The following is a 22,490-nucleotide window of genomic DNA, read 5'->3' as shown; positions in this document are numbered from 1 at the left end:
TGGGGTTTGGTCGCTTGGGTTATGCAAACGGTCGCCTTTAGAACAAGTGGGCACCAAATGCGTATTAGATAGAGAAAGCTGTTGGCACCCCTTCACTTAGTATGGTACGCATGGCTTTTACATAACGCGCAAGCGGCTGCAAATTCGTATTCATCATGAAGAACTGGTGATAGCTGGAACATTTTAATACTATAAACTATTTGAAACGCTCATTCGCTGAAGTTTTTATAATGGGATCGGATCCGACGGCGCTATGGCGGGGCTACTCGAAATTGTCATTTTGCGTCTCGGAAAAGGCTAGATTAGACGCGGAACGAATATAATTAAACCACCAAAGGCGCTAATTTACCAAGTGGACGCCGAGAAGGCCAAGAGCTTTTGGAAAGTGCGTATGCGTAGCACAGCTGACGCAACTGATTTATGTTCTTTGTAAGAGTCACCGTGTTCCCGTTGGGGTGAAATGGTACGCAGCATGCATACATTTCGGGATTTGGATCCAACAGATACAATCTCGACGGATACGCTGCTACTGGCCTCGAAAAATGTGAAGGTCGTCAAACACTAGAGCACACTATTTCTTTAATTCTGTTTCGAAAAGAATTTTGTTAACTCATTCGTATTCTGCTCCACGTTCTGATAATGGCCGTCTCATCCAGGTAGACGAAAATCGGTCAGCTCCTTTTTCAAATTTTTGCGCAAATGTTGTCTTTTTGGGTCGTCGCTCGTGACCCATCGGCCCACAGCATTTTGACAAGATCCAATGCCATCCTTTGCTTGTCCACCATGCCCGTTTAAGGATCACATCAGCATAAAAATATAGCGCCCATTTGCAAAACCAACCTTGAGATGACCCGCACCAGAACTAAAAAAAAAAAATTACAGTGAAGAAACTGAAAATCACGGTAAGTCATCCACATATACGGTTTCGATTATTTGCGCTACCTCACGTATTGTACACAACTACCGAAACACGAGCTAACGGCAAGGGCGTGCATGGAACGTCGAACAGTCATTCAGGGTTCAAGGATTTTTTTTTCTCTTTTCTCATGGATTTCAACTTTTCATTTGTGAGCCACTGTGGCTTCTATGTCGAACCAGAAATTTTGTAGGCACTTTAAAGGAGCGGGCCATGCAGGTTTCAGCGCCAATACAATACCCTGCTCCTTTTGCCAAGAACAAGAAAAAAGAAATAAGCATTTTCGAAACTGGAAAGTGTTGGGCGTCGATGCTTATCAGGTCGGTGTGACGGCGCTGACTCTGCACCAAAAAAGATCGAATTCAAAAAGAAAGATTATGTTACTTTATTGATCGCGAAACAGAAGAAACCCGCCATTCTCGCCCGTTGGCCTAACACGGAGGAACTATTATAATTTTCGCCATATAATGTGTGACTGTGTGTAGATACATTTAAGCGGAAAATCGGTTTCGGAACGTGAGTCGAATTCATTTGAATCGAAAGCTTTGCCTTCATTTTTGCAAAAAAAAAAAAAAAAAAAAAAGTCAACGTGACTCGTTTTGTCCAGATGTCAACAATATAAACATGCGGGTAGCATAAGAATGGGCAATTATCACATCGATCGGGCTCTGTGTGGGCGGATGTCGACCGTCCTTCAAGGCCAATTGAAAACAATGCACCCACAATCGTATAGCCACTACAGGTACACGTAAAGAAAGAAATTTCGTCTAGTTTTTTTTTTTTCGGGACACAAATAAAAGAAAACTGTGACCACCAGACCACTATATGGTCCACGGAAATAGCAACCTAAACTGGGATGACCTTAAAGTCCATCACGTACGATACCGTACACCTGTACCGGTGCTCAGGAATGCTATACAGTGCATTTCAAACAATTTACTTGTGTGTATACTTGTTATGTTTACGGCAGAACGATTCGTTGTACCACAGAGAGCAGTCAACGTGACGGTATTTCAGCATCAATAACGAGAGTTCAATCGAAAAGAAAAGGAGGACAGCGGATGCCCTATTGTGTTCGGTTTAGAAGGACATTTCTTGAAATCAGGGATCTTGAATGTCAGTGGAGAAGAAGAAATGGAATTGCCCATCGAGTCCATCCGGGGCGATGAGTCTATATAGTCCTCACGTATACACACTATCTAAAAGTTGAAAAAAAAAACCAACCAAATGAAAAGAACCGTGGCTTTAACGCACCTGCGCGCATCTATGGAAGTCAGAGGGCACACTTTGAATAGGATTTAACAAAAGGAGACGTAGCCTTCGCGGACAAGCATCATCAAAAATAGTCGAAGACGAATGAGGCGCTCAGATAGGCAGGGTCATAATCCAAAAATAGCATTTTTTTTTAAAGCGATAGATCAACTGAAATATAATCTCCAAAGGTTCGACTGTATTTTTAAAGAAGTGCGTCCACTTACTACACAAAGGTGCACCGTGTGTACAATAACTTATCGTCGGGAGATGAATAAAAGTTTTGTTTGCCACTTTTAGCCCTTTGTTTGACACCTTGAGCGTTAGCGCTCTGTGTCGTATATATGTCTGGTTTAAGAAGTATACGTTATCTGAGGGCGTTGTGTTTAAACTTCTTAGAACCACCATAAGAACTGCTGAAAGTTGTGGAGGTTGCTACGCTTCTGCTCTGTTCTATATTAACCATCTTTGATCCTCTTACAGTTGGTGAACTTTTTAATCAGTGAGAGCAGCGACATTGGCTAAAACTCTACAGCTTTTATTCTCGAACAAATTTTTTGACACAATGAGTGATGCCCAATATCGATTTGTTATCAACCAAGTCCTCGTGCACTTTTGCTGCACAGAAGGACATTGCTTTACGGACACGAAAAGGAAAATGTTTCGAAACATTTATGGATAGTACAAGGGCTCCCGTTTACACGACTGTCATCCGTCAAGTGGCCGACGGCTTGAGCCGCATCGCGACATTGATGACTGTGTCGCTGGGCAAGCGGCCTCGGTCACCAACACAGAATTGAGGCCAATAGAGAAAAATGGTAATCCGTTTGATTGCACCACCATCGAGACAATAGATCAGGTTACTAGCTTCAACAGAAAAGGGCACTTTTCAAACGTCACATGGTTGACCGAAAAGAACATGTACAAACATGGCCCTGAAATAAAAGAGAAGATGACCCGAAATGTTTTAATAGAAAACCTTCCTAGTTCTAGGTTAAAGAAAAGAATTTTTATAATGTTTTCATTGGTGGAAAAAAATAGCCCATAAACGGTGTTTAATGATGCAACAAAAGAATTCATAAAGAATGAACTTTCTTCGTACATTTTTTTTAGATCTGAACTCAGGAACAAATGTTGGCACGATTATGGAGATTTATGAAGGACGAATGCAAACTATCTCCCATTTCAACAACAAAAAATCAACCAAATGAGTTTTTTTAGTATGCGGATATTAACAGAACACAAAAATCGAAAAACATTCATCCACTCCATCTGGGCGGATGTAAAAAATAAAGAGTGGCTTTAAAAATAGGTTCATTAGTCTCTAGCTGGTACTGACGCACCCCTCCTATCTTATATCATTCAAAAACAATAAAGCGAATGCTCATACATGGTCAGTTTTTTTTCTTTCATCATGTTATGTGATGACGTGATTCACTTTTTCTTCTCCGAGACTCTCCAACAAAGTCTTTCCAGATGGACTTGTTCTCTTCTTTGCTTTTCTAATCAACGACCTCCGTGGCTTCCCTAATCATTTGGGAAGCCATATCACCAGTAGTGTGATAATCAGCCACCAAAACACAGTCTCAAGGCTGATAGTGAGAATAGCGTACATGCACAGAAAACATTCCTTTTTAATCCGTCTCTGTCTATTCGAAGGTCGGTGAAGACACATTGCAGGATTCGGATATGGTCCGGCGTCGGTATCCATCCAGGTGCGTTTGGCAAATCTTCAGTGACAGTGGATACAGGTAATCAACTCAAAGATAATGATAGAATCTTTATTGCTGTTCCGAGACGTTCCGTCAAATATTGAAATATAGCCTCGCCTATTCTGTTTATACATACAGCTGTATTCATAGCTTTGTTACGTAAGACGTGAAAAAAGCAGTGTACATTTATTTTTTGTTCAAGGTGTGTTTGCCCCGACCTTTTGATGGCCACCGTACGATACTAAGATTTTGGGATTTCCACCATTGACAGGAATGACTTTGCAAAATTATGCGAAAGAAAGTATACGAGCGACACGCAGCACATTAGTTACACGAGCGAAATATGCTGTAGAAAGAAAGAAAAATTCCGAGCGTTTTGGTTGGCAAAGCGTCGCGACCTTCTCCTTCGCGTAAAATTTCTCGCTTTTTCTTTTTCCTTTCTTTCTTGGCATGTCGTTCATTTCTTTTCCTTTTTTTCTATAGCTTTGACGGTATGTGACACGAAAACTACACTTGTTTCGACAGCGATGGACGGTCTGATCAGTTCTATCGTGCAAAAGTCATTCAGAATAAACAAGGACACGAGGGTGGATAATAACGGTGACGAATGTTGAATGGCAAAATGGCAAAGAAAAAGACAAACTGGTGAAAGAAGGGCAATACAATGACGACAGCAACACGATAACAAGTGGAGAACCTGTAACAACAGTAGCTAGATTAGCACGACTTTTCCCGTGCGTGTGTCCGCCCTTCAACTTGCAATTTTCCCCTGCGCTAACTTCGTATTCTTTTGATTCCCTTTCGTGTTTACGTACAGAATAGAACGAAAAGATCTCTTTTCTCTTTGAGATTGACGTCAGTCCGACATGGAAATCAGCAACGAGAAACGAGTTAATGGCGAGGTCGCTACATAAAAAGCCTTCCCCTTTTTTTTTCTTGAGAAACAAAAAAAAAAAAAGAGGGGAAAGCAAATCAAACCAACGGGCCGGAGTAGGACATGCACGACATACACACAACAACGTGTTTATAGACGGAACGACCGGTCATCCCACACTATCTGGCCTAGTGTGTAGAAGAGAAAGAGGGGGCCAAGGACGTATGAAAATGCACTTGCATCATGCACTGCTATCCATGCCCGACACACGCAAAAGGCGGCTCTCATCATCATCCATTGCATTTTCTTTTTCTTTTTTAAATAGAGTCAAAATGTAAAGAGAAAAGCGCGTGCATTACGATCGTTCACGGACAGAAAGTTCATCGTCGCCTGAGATGACGCTGACAGATCTGCCCAGTCCACGGCAGTCTGCCAATAATTAAAGACGCTAGACGCGCAGAATTAAGTTTTAAAGCCTTTTGTCCACACATGAATTCACGTATGACTAAATTACACGTTTAAAAAAAATGTCCGTCGATTATAAATTGTCACCTGTCACTTGGCTACGTCACGGATACTCGGCTTTACTAAGTGTATACTTGTCCGGTTCGTGTGTTTTTGTTACACTTGGAAACGGACGACGTGCGATGGCTGACAGATTTTTATGGCCACATTTGAACGCTCACGGGCATCAGGTATGCTGCATTGCATGCCGATGAAAGAGAAACAAAACCGTACAAAAGAATAATATAAACGAGGATAGAACGAATGACTTCGATAAGAAATAGCCCGTGTCCGCCCTTCTTTGCATTCGATACGGATCGAGAAAAACAAGCACCACCATCACACACCGAAAAACTTTCTGATCTTTTTCTTTCACTCTGCTGTTGTTTAACGGATCCGGTTCGCTAGGCTCACGGTGATATCTATTTCGGTTTGGCTAGACACATTCACTCAATTATTAACCAACGTGATGCAGGCAAGACACACGCACAAAATAGCAATTTCAACATGGGAAAAGAGCAGAATTAAAACACAAATTGGAAACTGTGAAACAGCTAAAGGCCTCCATGATTTCTTTCTTGTTTTTGTGTTTTGAATGTGCGAGGTGAAGGCCACACGAAGTGGCCAATGACCGCAAGCGAAATATTTCTTTGCCGGACCAACCTGTATTAAGCGCCATACGCAAATGTATCCAGCGGGAAACTCTCGCGCAGTGGCTCGTGTGGCCATAATAAAGAAGACAAAAGATGAAATTATATTTATTGTTGTTGTTGTATAACCAAGAAGTGTTTTTTTTTCTTGGCAAAAAATAAGGAAAAAGAAAGTGGCTATCAACGCCCCCTTTTTTTCTCCCTTGTTTTTTTTTTTCTTCTGCTGATTAGCATTTGAGCAAAGGTTTCACGACGACCATTTGGGCACACACCCAAGCCCAAAACATCGCCCATGCTATTGAGATTTTTTCTCCTTTTTTTTTTTGGCAAAGCTCCGACTACGCGAGGGTTGCCTTCAATCTTTTTATTTTGTTATCTATCGCATTGCGCAAAAAAAAAAAAAAAAAAAAAAAAACGCTTTTGCGCGTTTGGAAAAATGAAATGGAATTTTATTTCTCGATTTGGCTTTTTCAGTTTCGTTTCACTCAATTCGACCCACTTGGCTGTTGTTTCGAGTTACACGTAAAGCGTCACGTCTGCCTTTCGACGAATGTAAAATGATGTCGCAATCAAAGCGTGACTGCATTTTCCAGCGGGCCATGTTGGCCGTCGATGAAGTTGAAAGATGGGACACACCGATAGGCCATCCGTGGTCATCTGCTTTTTATTTTTTTTTCCCTCCGTTCTCTTTGAGATTTTTGTGGCTTCGTTGGTCATCCATAGTCACTTTTCCTTTCGTTCACGCAAAGAAAAAAGGAAATCGCCTGTCCCGTGCGCGTGTAAAGCGCTGCAATTCGTGTTAGCTGGCCGATTTCTAAGAGGCAAAGGTCGGTCGTTGAGACCGCCATTCGATCCAATCGCAAAACAGGAGAGCTCGTCTATATTATTCTTTACTCTTTTCTACTGCCTCGCCACAAACATGGGCCGTTATGTCTAAAAACATACGTTAGTCATCACTGGCGCCACAGCGTCAAAATTGCTGATAATTGAGCGGCCGAAAAAGAAGAAGAAAAAACCTTCAATCAAATGGAATGACCGCACGCTGTTATGCGAAATAGCGTGACCCGCTTCCCTTGTCAATTTTTCTAGCCGCCGCTCTCACGTGAGGCTAAAGAAAGAGTCTCTATCGCATTCGCGAATTTTAGCTGAAAGCTAGAAGAGAGCCTGGGTTTTTCGTTCTTGTTTCGTTTGACATTTGCGGTTTCTGGTGGGTTCTTATGCGGTGCGATATCGCGATAACAACACAATGTTTGTTGTCGGGTTTTCCCCAGTGCGAAAATGATATGATTACCTATTCACTAAATGACGTTGTTCTCTCTTGTTCGTTTTGTTGATTATCTTTTGTTTTTTGTTTTTTTCTTATTTACGAGTGTTATTATGGAAGTGTTCGACTTTTTCTTTGTTTGGTGTGCTTCCTTCCTTGTACGCACAAAACACAATTTCTTATAAACCGGCCCTAGGACACACACGTCCTACAAATTCGGTGCAGTATGCAACTCACGCGATCGAACGACAAACGAGGTAAAAAAAAACGACACGATACGTGATATTCTCACGTCGGAAACCAAACGCTTGTCAAACATTTTTGCTGCGTTGTGCGCATTTTTTCCTAGTCCCCGAATTCCAATCCAATTTGAATATCGAATCAACAATTTTCGGGCTACACACGCAATCATAAACACGCGAGAAAAGGAGAACTATCGTCACCATCACAAGAAATGAAAAAAAAAAAAAAAACGAAATTTATAAAAACAAAACGTGTACACGTAGAAAACATTATTCAAAGCCTAAAGGCAAAATGTATAGACAAAATTGACATGAGTATTGAAGAAATAAATAAAAAAACTAAAATCATAAAGTGAAAGGCATTATAATTTGACGTCAGCTCTTACGGACGGGCAAAAAAAAAAAGACGGGCCAATGTCGATGGTTACACACACGCCCGTACCTTCTAATAATAAATCGTCGACGTCGGCATGCCCGTGCGACATTTCATCCCGGCCTTCCCTTAACTCTTGTGTGGCGTCGTGATTCTCTCATCATCACGCAATTTTTTTCTTTTTTTTTTCAAATCTCCCATCAAAGTTGTTAGACACTGCTATTCGCCGTCAATGGATGAGAAGCTCTTTGCGGAGGTGGAACAACAAAACGAAAAGAAAAATGAGAAAATCCCCGATACGCGCAAGAGAGAGTGGGATGTGTATAAATATAGAAAAATAAGCATGTCAGTTCGGAGCCGGTTATGCCGTTATAGTCCCCCGTGCGCGTATGTAACAACACTGATAGCGTGCGACCTGTTTATAAGCAAATAATCAGCCTTGCTCGGCCTTGTGCATTTATCAAGAACCTTGCGCCATTGCGATTCGGACGGGTACTTGTTGCTCAACCAATGGAGACAAATAAACATAAATAAATGCAGTTTTACATTGCAAAGTGGTTTTTTTTCCAACTAAGTTGTAGAAAGGGCTTCTCTTGGAACGAGTTGGAATAAAAAAAAAAACCGGCTGGAACGACGTCTCGTCACAATTTCGCCGAGTTTGGCCCGTCATCGTTCGATTCGCTTGACAAACGATTGATATAATACATTAAAAATTATGCGTATAAATATTCTGCTTATCGATTCAAACTCCTTTTCCTTTTTTTTTTGTGGAAAGAATGTTTCATGTTTTGCCGTCGTAAAAATAGGAATAAAATATTTAAATTTGAAGAAAAAAGGGAAATTAGTAGAGAAAAGTTTGCCTTGGCCTAATGATTCACGTAAATGGTTTGAGATTACGATCTGCCTGTAGGATAATGTCCGTTACGCGCATATACCTGAGAGTTATTCTTCTTTTTCTTTTAAATAAACACCATTGCGCCGCTCCATCAAGGTCTACTGACGTCATAGTTAAAGAAGAAGTGCTGCTGTAAATCAGTTGGTGGCCGAAAAAAAAGGAAGGGTAAGACAACTCTTTCGACTTTGTTCGATGTGTTTTTTTTTCCCAAAAAAAAAAAAAAAAAAAAAAACCAAAACAATGTCGATGCAATCCATCGGATTTCCAAAGATCCGGCTATCGTCGAAACACAATAGATTTTAACTCTGTCACTATACAATATGAACCGAAAACAAAAGGGACTTGGCGTTGCCATGGTCCATGGCATCACGACCTTGGTCACGTGATTTTGTTTATCTCTTGCTTTTGCTCTCCCCCTCTTTTTTTTCTTTGCTGCCCAAAGAAGAAAATGACTTTTTGGCCGCGATGAAGCAAGGTTAGTGGCGTTCTTTCAGGACGTGCCGAGAATTTTATTGTTTGTCCTTTTTTTTTTTTTCGTTCTAAGGAGAGGGGAGGAACTGGGAAAAACTTGGTTACGTATATACGCGGATGGACGACCCGGGTCCTATCCCTGAGACCCGCTGGCTATTAAACGCTGCTCGTCTATGCCGCCATGGGGCTCACGACCTTCTTGCGCTTCGCTTCATTATAGATGATGTACACAAAAGAGGCTTATAGTATGAATTAATGTAGACCATACACAGCATAAAAAGTGAAGTGCTTTCAACGTTTCTTCTTCAATTTTTTTTTTCTGTTAGAATTATACGCATTATTGCTCCCCATCGGAGATAATCTCAAAAGAGGCAAGGTCTTTTTTATGGTTTGAATTCATCTCTGTTTTTTTTTTTGTGTGTGTGAAGAGCTGGAAGGTCGCTCTTGTATGGATGGACTTGGAAGGTCACAAGGTCTAGCTTTGTTGTTGTGATTCTTTCCTCAAAAAGGAAGACTCTTATTTGATTTCCCGCTCCTTCATTTGAAAATTTGAATGTTGGTCAAGGTATGTCGTGTAATACCATTACGTTACGGGCAGTTGATTCAAAAAAAACGAGCGATTGATCCAGTCGACGACAATGAAAGGCGTGCGTAACTAACGTGCTGGACACCACAGCACTGGACTTGGGAAAAGAACGAACTAGAAACGGGTGAAAGACTACAAGAGTCAAACTTGTCACGACGATGACTCACGAGACCGTGCCGTCTGCTTATCTTTTGGAATAGCTGCAAAAAAAAAAAAGGAGCACAAGAAAACTGTCGCAATCCAGTTATGGTACTCAAAAATAAAACCCGCATTTTCGTGGAATGGCCAGCAAATATAGTACAATTAGAGGTTTAATTTTGAAACGATAAAACACGAGAAAAATCAAGAAACTTTCATAATTTTTTGTTTCGTCGCATTTCAAATCGGTTAATGAGTTGTTCTCACAGAAAGTTATATGCATGAAAAATGCGAAAGTAAAAGCGATGCCTAGATTGACACGTTACATCGGCAGACGTGTATAAATAAAAATGGCGTACACAAGGCCATCGTGCGGATGATTGAAAGTCATCAGCGTGACGTGCAGCGTTCCAACTTGATATATGGCGAGAGTGAGAAAAGAAATAAATGTTGATCGTGAAATGGGATGATGGAGATGAGTGTAGTATATGAATGTGGGGTCATGCGTGCCGGATAGAAAATAATGGAACACTGGAGTGCTGCTCCCCGCCCATGTTTGCATCCACTGTTGATGTTTGTACTCACGCGACGACAATATTCGTGTGGACAAAAAAAAAAAAAGAAGAAATGTGAGCTATAACAAGTGACGAGTTCTTGTCGACGTAAACTTAAAGAATTATTCTAAAAAGCAAAATAGCAAAGAGTGTTTTGTAAATTTCCGTTTCCATTTTCAGTGAAGACAGTCTCTGTTTGTATTTTCGGGGTCACATCTAGGTCCTCAATAAGTACGTTTTGAGAGGCAAGAAAAAAAAAACGATTCAAAAAGATTTGGACCCCCACCCAAAAGGGAAAAAAAAATAAGACACAAAACAATCTGTTACGGATAGACCGTCTTTCGGGATGTGTACGTATATAGCCCCATATATAGCGATACGGATACGTTATTGTACGTGGTACGTATACATATATAAATATACCACTGGCGCCGGCTTTTTTCTTTCCCTCTCTTTATCTTCATTTTGGACGGGCTGTCGTATAGCAAACCCCCCTCTGCTATAAGATCGGTCCGACATGTACACCACTTTCCTTTTCATGTCCATACGCACATACATTTCGACAACAGCCGAACCCTAGTCCCCCCCCCCCCCCCTGACACACCGGATCTTTACTGATGGCGACCCTCTCTTACTGAACTCCATTCAACGATAAATTGATTTACTAGGTGTATTGTGAATAAAGGCGTAGTACGTCAGTCTATTTAAAGCGCACAAGAGTTATGTCGGACTTGTGCGTCTGCATAAATAGAATGAACAATTCGATCTCAGTCGAATGGAAAGTGAAAAGAGGCCTTTGAAGTTGATGTCACCTAGCGGTGAGCGTTTATGCGTAGAACCCCCCTTCTTTTCTTAGACACACACACACGTGTGTGTTATATACAGACGTATAGTGCACGACAGGCTGCTGGCTGCATACCTGTCAAGGTACACCAACGATTGATGGGCCATCAAGGAGAGTAGGATAGGAGCTAGCAAGAGAAACAAAGGGGACACACATACACGTGATTTCTAATCAGCTTTCCATCAAATCGCCCCTGTTAAGTCGATTTTCAAGTCGAGAGAAATAGAAAAAAATAAATAAAACAAACAAACGACATAACACAGAAGCTAAAAAAGAAAAAACAACGAAAAAAACTCTTAAGAAACAAGTCGAGGAATGTTTTTTTTTTTTTTTTAACGGGAGAGGCAGTAGAGAAGACGCTCAAAGGCCATCGACCGGAGAGACGGCCCGAATTTTCATTTCCATCATCCAATAGCAAAGCGATAGACTTCTAGGCGATGTAACGACAACAACGGAAAAAAACTGGTTATGACGGTAAATGTTGAGCACGAACATCAGAGGGTATGTGCCTCGTCAATTGTTACGGTCCAACGGCAAGGTCACGCTCTATGTTTTGGCCTGGTTGCTTCATTTTTTCAAAACTTTAGCTTTAAAGGAATGAATTCATAAAAACAAAATTTAATGAATTCAAATCAGAGACACAAGCGCAACACGGGAGGAATAACCTCATAAAGATAGGACAAAAAAATAGAACTAAATAAGAAGAACCTGACCATTGTTAAAAAAAAAAAAAAGATATAAACAGAAAAGGCTGAGCTACAAATGAGAGTTGAATGTATATATAAAAAAAAAAAGGTCGAGCTTCATATAGGCGCAGGGTTCACGTGTACAACAACTCTTTACTGGATTTTCCATCCCACAACTGCAGTCTGATTGGAAGGCCTTTGCCAAGGTCGAACTTTTTGGGTTTTTGCTGGGGCTACTGTCCTCTTCGCTTTCTTACATCTATTCGATATGTGTTCCGTTAAAATAATATAAAAAAAAAAAACAAAAAAAAAATAACGTGAATAGTTTTCAGGTATTTTTATTCCGTCAGTGGTTTGATGTTGGCCAGCTGTCCTCCTCCGTCAATACTGGCGTAAAGTTTAGTTTGTTTCTTTGCAGATATACACCTTTTTCTTGTCCACCTTTTTCTTCTTCTCCCGCCCCTTTTCTTCCTCTCTCTCTCTTTCCTTTTTCTTTTTTTTTTTCCAGAGACTTGGCCATCGCCAACAGAGAGTGAAAGTTCACTGACTGAGAGAAGCCTGGGCTTAGACTGGCTGGGCCACTATATACCCGCACAGAAAGAAACACGGCCGGGCTCACTCGTTTCACATACGCTGGCCACAGCACTGGTGGCCCTGCCAGTTTATCGCTAAAAAGGCCAATATTCAAAAATTATTCACAAAGGTGCTCTCCTCCTCTGTTTTATATGTGTCCGTGTTCCAGTTGGCGTCGCTATTAGTGTTCCATTCTTCGGGCGCAGAGATCTTTTTTCACGATTCATCGGCACCAAAGAAAACATCTGCTGCTTTGTTTGGTCCGGTTAAGCAAAAAAAAAAAAAAAAAATCGACAGCCGGGACTGAAATTAAAAGCGGACGCGCTTCATTTGTTTGTCTTCGGGTTTATTTTTTATGTGATGTGATGTTTTCAAGTGTTACGACAGTGCCTTCTGTAATAAACAGCTGCACATAAAAGACACGCACATTTTTGTTTTGCTCATTAAACCGCATTCTCTTCGACTTTGGTGGTTTTCCATTTGAATCAATCAAACTTGCCGCCGCAAATCGGGTCCCCCTTCCTCTCAAAAAGCGCATCATTATTTAATTCAACATGGCATTCCCATGGGTAAGTTTGATTTCGCTAGTCTTTTTCTATCTGTGGTGAGTTCAATTTATTTTGAAGGTCGAAAGTGCCTATAACCCAACTGCGAAAATAGAATTTCTTTAAAGGTACACCTGACAGTGTTCAATTAACCTTAAGGATCGCATTGCATGACAAGCAGTCGTCTACGTGATTAGCATTTTTAATTTTTTTTTTTTGTAATTCTTTCCCCTGTGCGAAAAGAAAAACAAATTCGACAGGTGGGTGATTGGGAATCAGAGGACAAAGAAGCAATTAAAGGAGAGAAAAAATAAATAAATTCAAGAATTTACACATCGCGCGGTCATTGATTCCAAACCATAAAAAATTTTGGCCGTTGTAAATAGAAAAAAAACAAAAACAAAGAAGGAAATGAAATATTCGGCGTTGTGTCAAGATAGGCACTTCAAAGCGGCCGGTTTTCCATTAAGACACCGTATAGATAAAAAAAAAAAAAAAAAGTTAGGTTGAAAAAGAAATGAATTAGAAAAAAAAAGAAATAAAACAAAAAAAAAACAGGAAAATTAAACGCCTCACAGGTTTATCAGGAAACGATTCTCGTTTTCTTTTCTTTTTTTTTTAAATGCGCTTCGTATTGATTTCTGACTGCCGGGAAAAAAAAAAAAGTTTACAAAAAGGAAGAAACGTTCAAGGGTATTTGATACACGATCCGATTTTTATGGCTGATTGATCTTTCATCCGCTGTACATGTGAACGTTTTCTTCTTTTTTTTTTTCGATCGCTATTTCCTGTCGACTAAAAATCGAAATTGTTATTCCATCTTTTCCCCGCTTGTTCCAAAAATTCCCTACATTCAACTAGCCGGCAATCACCTTTCGTGTAAAGTAGCAGCACCGCAAAACATCTTTCTCTTTTCTGTTTTGCCTTTCTCCCCGTTTCTCCGGGAGCGGTCTCTTCATCTTGTCCCGACATCTCACATTATATAGTCTACGGTAGTAGCCGCAGCCGTTTCAGCATATATTTAGCGTATAAATGCATATACATGTGTGTGTGTGCCGTATACGTGTGGTGTGCGTAGAAAGTGGTGGCGATGTCTCACGAAAGAAGAAGAAAAACCGGCGCCAAAAACCGTTGGCCATAGCAGTCCGTGTGTATAGACCGCCCCTCGAGACAAACACGCAAAAACCTGTTTGTGAAAGAAATGCTATAATATCTCGCTCTCTACCTTTGCTTGTCTTTCTCTTCTTTTTTTTTTTTTTTTTTTTTTTCTGTTTCAAATTCGGAAGCGAAAGAAGTGACGTATGTGTGTTTATTTTTTCCGCCCGTTGGGCTCCGTTCTTTTGTAAAACAAAATGAGACCCCAGCCGCAGTTTTGAGGAAAAAAAAATCCCCTTTCGCTAATAAACGTGTAATTTTCGCTTTCCCCTAACAATCCGCGTTAAATGTACGTAGAAGGGTAACCGCTGTTAAGATTAGTATGTTATCGAAAGAAAGAAAGAAAGAAAAAAAAAAACAAAAAAACTTGCGCGTGTCATTGGAATTAATTGGATTCGAACACACATGTTTACAGCTTTGATTTTCTTTTTGTCATCCGAGGCAGAATTTCTTGTTGTCAGGTGCCGAAGAGTCTCTCTCTCTTTTCGGGCGACACACGCACACACACGCACAAGAACGAGAGAAAACGAGACTTTTTTGTTTTCTTTTTGGCGGTGCCACACGAGGACGCACCTGATTTCGTGCTGAATAAGGTAAAAAAAAAAAAAAAAGTCGTCCTTTGCTGTTGATGGGCCGTTAACAGAAAAGAAAATGGCCAAACACACAGAGAAACAAGAGAGACACGCATTTCTTAGAGAAAGCAAATGATGTAATGTGTAACATATTCAAGCGATGTTCTATTTCAAAAACAAAATAAGTTCGCTATTTTATTAGATGTCTTGACCTACGTCACATTTAAAAAAAAAAAAAAAAAAAATTTGTTTTCTTTCATTCTCCAGAAAGAAGGGGAAAAAAAATGAACGTTTTTTCCCTAACGAAAATGCGTTTTGACGGAAGTTTCATTAGTAATTTTCTGGTGAGAAAGGGAAAGATAACTAATTGGGAAAAAAAACGAAAAGGTCGTTGAGTAAAACGCGGCGGTCGTGTTGGTAGGGCTTGCGTTGTTTTTTCTCCGTGGCTATTTTAATGATGGTGAACCGCTGCTTAAGGCAGCCGCGGCCTTCACCTGTGCACACCTGCCTATTAGCCGGCCTCCCCCATCGTCTATGTTTGCCACATAGGCGTCTTTAAATGTACTTATTAGACAGCACATCAGCACAGCGCACCGGAAAATTCAACACGGCCTTGGCTGTGCTTAGCAATTTAAAGCGTACAAGACAAGAAGGGGGGGGGGGGGAGAAAATAAACCTAATACGCAATTATGATAACTAATACCACCTACTGCCCTAGAAAGATCTGTTCGACAAAGAAAGCAAAAGTTAATCCGTCCGAGGAAAGACTTAAAAGCAGCAAACAATGTACCCAACGCATCGACCATTGCGACATGTACTAGACGCATTAACACAGGACACGCTAAATGCATACGTTTCGCCAACAAAGCTGGCGAATCGATTGCTAAGAATGAGGAAAATGTATGGCGAAGTTTTTTAAGTTCTCGTTCTTCACCGCGTTTTTTTTTTTTTTTTTTTTTTTTTTTTTTTTTGAAAATGAGCAATACATAAAATGCGGAGGAGATACACAGAGGCAACTCGTAAAAAATATAAAAAACGAAGCGGTTAAAAAAAAAAAAAAAAATGAAAACACGCGAGCGATAGATAAAAAAAAAAAGAGAAGAATTTAACGGCCTGTAACCGAAAATATCCGCGTCTGTATAGACACATTAATTGAAACTATGGCACGCGAAATGTGTGCGCGTACGTAACACAAAAAAGCGTGAAGAATAAATATCCGAGCCAGTCGAGCCATTTACGCAACTCATCTTTTTTTTTCTTTTTCCTTATAGGTTCGAACACTGTCTCGTTGTGGTCTACCTATTAAAACATTACGAAAAACAACTCACGAAACGAAAACAAGTTTTTTTTTTGTTCAAAATTTCCCGCAAGAATTGCGCGTACTTAATTTATTGACGAATTGTTGTCTTTTCTACAAAAAAAAAAACACAAAAAACAACTACTAATAATTGTAACAAAAATGACTGACTACACAATAAGAAAGAAAGAAAGAAAGAAGAAAAAAATGCTTTCCAACAAGTCCCTGCTGTCGGATGCGGTCGGGTGAAAGCGAGAAGCCGCCCGAAGTTGCGTTAGACGCACAAGAGCGGAGCTCTATAGTTTTAGCTCTCACTACACTATATAGCATCTATAGCTACTACTTATTCGGGGTGAAAGAGAGCTGGCCAAACGGCTGATTTCTATTGTCACGTTGCCAGCTGGCCGAAGCATCGCACAAGAAAACGCGCAGATCTTTTTTTTTTTTTTTTTAACGGGTGACCCGTTACATTAAGTGCGCAACAAAACGGACTCAGTCCAGCACAAAAGGGTGAAAGGCATTGATAATGATGAACGACGACGAATCCCATACGACAGGTTTCCCATTTCAACGTGTTTCTTTTGTCTTAAAGTTTAAATGGCAAAAAAAAAAAAAAAAATTTGAGAGGCTTTTAAAGGTTAGTGCACGTTCTATATTTATGTTTCAACAACGTATGATAGACTACGCCATGTCGTGCTTGTCGACAAGTCCTCTCAAAATATATATCGTTCGTTTACGAAGAGCGCTTCTTAGTGCCGTGTAATTTTTTTCTCGATTTCAAATTTTTTTTTTTTTTTTTTAGGGCTTGAATTTGTTCCAAAGTGTGCAGTCACGTTTTGACTGGTGGTAGTGAAAAAGGAAAAAAAAAATCACGCGTGGACGTTACATAGTGTAAGCTTTGGGGCTTGTTTTTTGCCAACGCTATTTCAGAGTCGTAAGCTGTCGGCGCGGATGTATAAAAACGAGATAGAGAAATGAAAAGCAAAAGAAGGGCAAGGACACGACGAAAACTTTTTCTTTCGTTTCGCTTTCGATTTTCAATTTATTTTATTTTTTTTTTTTATTTTATTTATTGACCTTTTTTTATTTTTGACAAGTCGCCGTTGGAGTCGTTCTTTTCTAAACCGAACTTTTTCGTTGTGTGGGCGCACACAAAGTTTCCCCTAACTTCATTGAATTTTTTAAAATACAAAACTAAACAAAAAAAAAAAAAAAAAAAAAAAAAAAAAGGGAATATTGATGATGTGTCCTGGGTTGTTGTTGTTTTGTTTTTTTCGGCATGTATGGATTCAAAAAGAAACAAAAAATATAAAAGAAAAAAAACGAGAGGAAACGTGAGGGTAGTCGTGGCTTTTGAAAAATGAAGGGGCAGACGTTTTTTTTTTTTTCGTTTTGTTTAAACTTCTCAAAAAGAATCCCTAACCGTACAGTGGAGGTCTATAAGGTCGTCAGCAGAAAGGGCAGAAAAACCCTGTCATTTGCATGATGGATAGTGGTTCTTCATTTCACGGATACGCAGTGATGTATGCGCTACGGAGGGGAAACAAGAGAAATGAGCAACATAGACAAAAAAAAAAACCTGTGCAATGTGCCCATCTCCGCTATTCTCAACCTTGACTATCTTTTCTCTTGTTTTCGTAATGACGGATGGTAATCAAGACATCGAGCCATTTTTCAAGGCTACATCAAAACCCTATTAGCATAAGCTCTTACGACGAATCCGAAATCTTAAGTAAAAAAAAAAACAAAAGAAAAAAGAGGGTCCCTTATGTTGTGTTTTAACGATATGATTTCTTGATTGTTAGGGAAAATCGAAAGTGATGCTGTCGGTGCTGGTCATCTTATTGGCGAGCGAGAGCTTGGCCCAGTTCCAGCGTTTCCCTCCGTTCCAGCAAGTATTTCAACAGCAACAACAAGAAGCGCAGTTCAGGGTGCCTCGCCAACAACAATTGCCCGGCCAGATTTTTAATGTCCAACGACCGCAACGGCCGTTCCAACAGCAGCCGTCCAGGCCGTTTCAAGCGATGGCCGAGCAAGTGAGGCAAACACGGCAACAAGCCCAACTGGCACAACAGCCATTCAGACAGCCGACGGCACAGCAGGTAAACAAAATAAAAAGCAATTCCATTGGCTAATTTGAAATGCAAATGAACTGTTTTATTATTATTATTTTTTGAAAAAGAAAATTTTAATTTAGCAAATTGGGCGTGTAAAACTTTCGTTATCTTTTGTCGATTCCAGAAGCAATAAGACGATGGATTACGCAGATTAATTGAAAGTTTTGCCTGTGTGTTTATATAGCAACAGGTAACGCAGCCACCATTTCGACAGCAAACTTTCCCCCAACAATTCAGGCAACCAGCCCAGTTTCAACAGCCGACACAACCGGTCCGTCCACAATTTCCTGTCCAGCAACAGCAACCAGCACGCCCGGCGCAGCCAGCGCCACTTCAGCAGCCGTTCAGACAACCGGCTCCGGCTCAGCAACAACAAGGCGGTTTCCGTCCACCGAACCAGCGGCCAACACAACCGCAAGTATAAAACCACGCACATCACAATTTTTTAAAAATATTTCATCGGCCTTATCGGGCCACGTGTTTGTTTTGTTTTTTTGTCCCCAAAAAATCGATTACATTTTTAAAATCTGATTGGCTTTTTTTTTCTTTTCTGGAGCAGCAGCAGCAGTTTACACAACCGCCGCAGTTAAGTCAACCTGTTCGCCAGCCTCAACAATTGTTCCAGCAGCCGCAACCGCAACAGCCAAGGCCTGCCCAGCAGTTCACTCAACCTCCAGCTCAACAACAGCAAGCTGCGCAAGTGACTCAGATTCCTCGTCCGGCTCCCGTTGCACCTCAAGAGCCGCAAGTGCCTCGTCCAGTCGTTCCAATTCAGGAGCCTCAACAATTGCAAAACTTGCAACAACCCCCTCAGCAATTTCCCCAACAACAACAACAACAACAACAACAACAACTACAGCAACAACAACTACAGCAACAGCAGCAACAACAACTACAGCAACAGCAGCAACAACAACTGCAACAACAGCAGCAGACGACAACGACAGTGGCGACATTTATAACTCCGGCCACCAGCACGCCACCAACTACACCTACCCCGATTGCTCCGGCTGCGAGCGCATCATCGGGCGACCCTTCGGCTCCCGTTTTCCGAGGTGGAATGACCACGACACGACAACCTAGCGGCCCTGTGCCCGTTTCGCCGTTGACGGACAATAACGCAGGCGTCAACAATGCCGGCATCCTTCCGTTGCAAACGGATACGAACGATCAAAATTTGCTATTCCCAAAATATCCTCCATTTGCGTAGAAACGGAAAGAGCGAAAAACATCAAACAAAAATTATGCGTGTACAAAACAAATCACCATTTTTTTCTTTCGTGGTCTTCCATTTGATTTTATTAATCGACATTTTTTTTTTTCTTTTCTTATTGTCTTGCGGAAGGAAAACCCTTCGATCGTGTCCACCTTTACGCAGGTAAAAGTGAATAATGAGAGAGAAACCAAAAGACAAAAAAAACAAAAACGGCCGTGGAACTGCTGGATATGATTTGTTTTTTTAAATTGAAAAACTTTTGATTGTCTATGAATATTGATTGAACGAGAATTGCACGTGTTGGAGGAACCTTACGGCAAGTACGTAACGGTTCCCGGTTGAATTTCCCTTGTCCTTAAACAAAAAACGATTCTGATTGAAAATGATGTATCCCCGTGTTTTTATTATTTTAATTTTTTTTTTTTTTTTTTTCAAAAATGTGATTGCTTTCGTGTGTTTCTTGACGTGTCTAGAGGTGCCGCTAACGACAAAGCAGACGTCTACTAAACTGACGATGAATCGCTGAAAAATTCAGACAGTAGACGAAGACGGTCAAATGAGATTGCACATTTTCAGAGGCAGACAAAACAAGAGCTAAACGTTCGTCAATTCCGGCAATGAAGCATCGATTTGCAGCCTTTGAAAGTCATTCAACGGCCATCGCAATATAGTGGGAAGGTCAAAATGAAACGAAGTAAAATGCCGCGAAACACAAACACTTGACGTGAATAAGCAAATTGATTCTTTGTTTTGGCCTCTCGTGTAATCGTGTGTTCACCGAGAACTGCCAAAAAAAAAAAAACAAGCAAGAATATTTGAAAAGAATTAACATAGCACTCGTAACAACATCTAGCGGACGATCGAGTGCGCTACTTCATGCTACTCTTTCTTTGGGTCCGTTAAAAGCCTTTTTGAATTCAGTATTTTAAACAAGAAACGTAGTTGGGCACGCGTCAGTCGCTTCGCAGTTTCTGATGCTTTTATTTTTAAACCGTCCTGGTTCGTTCCCGTGTAAACAAAGAAGCAAAACACACATTGCATTTCCTTTCTGCGCCGAAAATACGACGGTATGTTCGATTTCCAAGAAAAAACAATAAAAAACGAACGGCTTTAATAGAAAAAAAAAAAAAAAAAAAAAAAAGAAACCATTGCAAACGCTGCTGGCCGGTTTGGCGCTGCGATGATCAGATGAAAAATTTCAAAAATAAATAATAAATTTGTTTGTGTTTAGATTCCAGTGAAAACTGCGCTACGTGACTGCGTAGTGAGGACCTTAAACACAAGCAAACACAAACGCACACACACGCAAATGTATATTGTAAAGCCACTGTGTGCCGAAAACATTTCCAATTAGATACGTAGGTGTAAATAAAAATAAAGCCGGGCGGTGCGCGGTATGTTTGCCTGTAAAGAAAGGAACGGGCGCATTTTGCAAAAAAAAAACAAACAAAAACAAACAAAAACAACAAGGAAGTAATGGTACTTCAAGTCTTAACACATTTTTTAAAATCACAGGCCTTTTAGTATCTTTATTTGATAGGACATTTGCATCCCCCCCCCCCCGCGACCCATTATCTCTGCATTCGCTCTCTGTTCGTATTATAAACGGTGTAACGTAATCAGAATCTTAGCGTATCTTCAAGTCTCTGTTATGTGGGTATCTTTTTGTTCCGTTTCTTCTCAATCTGTCACGCCTTTCGGCTAACTGTCTAGTAAATGATTAAGCATTTTATGTAACATGCATGAAGAGCAAAACAAAAAACTGGGTTTTATGTTTCGAGTTGGTTCTTTGAAATTATTTTTCTTTTTTTGCGACAACGATCAATCAACCTACTTCCAGGATAGAGTCGTCATTATGAACAGATTGGAGAGAAACCTGTTGGCCTTTTAGAGAATGCGATAGAGGAAATATCAGCAGAAAAAAAAAACGTACAAGGTGAGAAAGCCAAATGCTCAGCTAATCGAATATAATCACGTTTTCTGAATTGCAATTATAAAAGAAAACAAAACAATAAACAAAATTTCAAAAAAAAAAAAGTGCCTTTCTATTGTTGCTATTTGTGCGCATGTGGAGCAAAGGTGAAAATTATCATTTGACGCGTAAACTAGTTTCCGATCCATGTATAGAGAGGCATATCGTCATCGTGCTGGATCACTACCGAAATAGGCGCACATGTCGAAAGATTTCCAAAGCAAATGCGGGCAAAAAAAAAAAAAAAAAAAAAGGAAAGACATGGTCAATATGATGTCAGCAAATGTTTTGTTATCACGACCTTCCGTCACAGCGATGACGCCATATATGCAAAAACGATTATGCCGGCCGAGCAACCTTAGAATGTAGAAAGTTGCATCGTTCTTCTGATTTAGCGGATTAAATAAAAAATTCGTTTGGCTGATAAACAAAAAAAAATGGTAAATGATTTTAAAAAAAAAAATCCGTTTCAATTAAATAACAGACCATTACGCCAACGAATGGTCCGCGTGCCATACGTAAGAAACTGACCGCGTGAAAAAAAGCGGCGGAAAACCCCAAATTCAATGGCAGCAATTTTTGTTGAACGAACTGACGTAAAGATGGCGCTGTAACATGCTAACAGCACTCTTGCGGCCATTTATCTAACGCTTTCGTAATGACGATGAAAAGGAAGAATAGCCTGCTTTCTCCCGTTCACGAGACAAAGTGAAGGCGTACGTGAGTGTATTCCCCATCTTTTCTCTTTAAAAGCGACACTGAACAAAAGCAAAAATGTGAATCATTACGAAGTTTTAGAAAATTCCCCTTAGGCTTATCTTATTTATCCTTTTTTTTTTTTTTAAATTTTGATTTCAACCATTGTGTTGCATCAAAACAACAGATGGTGGTGTTTGCAGTAGCGGTTCTTTTATTTTTTATTAGCATTTCTTCGCGGAACCGGCCTTCTCTTTTAAAGTGAACGGTCGTGAGTTATGGTTCGAAAGTGAAATGGGAAATCCCCTATATTAACATACGTCCTCCATACAAGTCGCGAGAGAAATGGATTTAGAATCATAATTCTAAACAAGGTAAAAAAACAAA

At 40.3% G+C, this 22,490-nt stretch overlaps 2 protein-coding genes across 2 annotated transcripts in view; both read left to right on the top strand.

Annotated features, from left to right (window-relative positions):
- Positions 1-22,490, top strand: part of LOC130691834 (uncharacterized) — a 53,131-nt gene that overhangs the window by 4,672 nt on the left and 25,969 nt on the right. The window lies entirely within an intron of this gene.
- On the top strand, positions 12,547-21,215 carry LOC130691857 (putative uncharacterized protein DDB_G0271606). Its single transcript, XM_057514873.2, has 4 exons — positions 12,547-13,102; positions 17,908-18,204; positions 18,404-18,637; positions 18,779-21,215. The coding sequence occupies exons 1-4, from the start codon at positions 13,088-13,090 to the stop codon at positions 19,427-19,429; spliced, it is 1,197 nt and encodes a 398-aa protein (XP_057370856.1). The 5' UTR covers positions 12,547-13,087; the 3' UTR covers positions 19,430-21,215.

Source organism: Daphnia carinata, chromosome 1 (genome assembly GCF_022539665.2).
Source record: "Daphnia carinata strain CSIRO-1 chromosome 1, CSIRO_AGI_Dcar_HiC_V3, whole genome shotgun sequence".
In the NCBI taxonomy this organism is placed as follows: domain Eukaryota; kingdom Metazoa; phylum Arthropoda; class Branchiopoda; order Diplostraca; family Daphniidae; genus Daphnia; species Daphnia carinata.
This window is presented reverse-complemented; position numbering and strand designations above follow the sequence as displayed.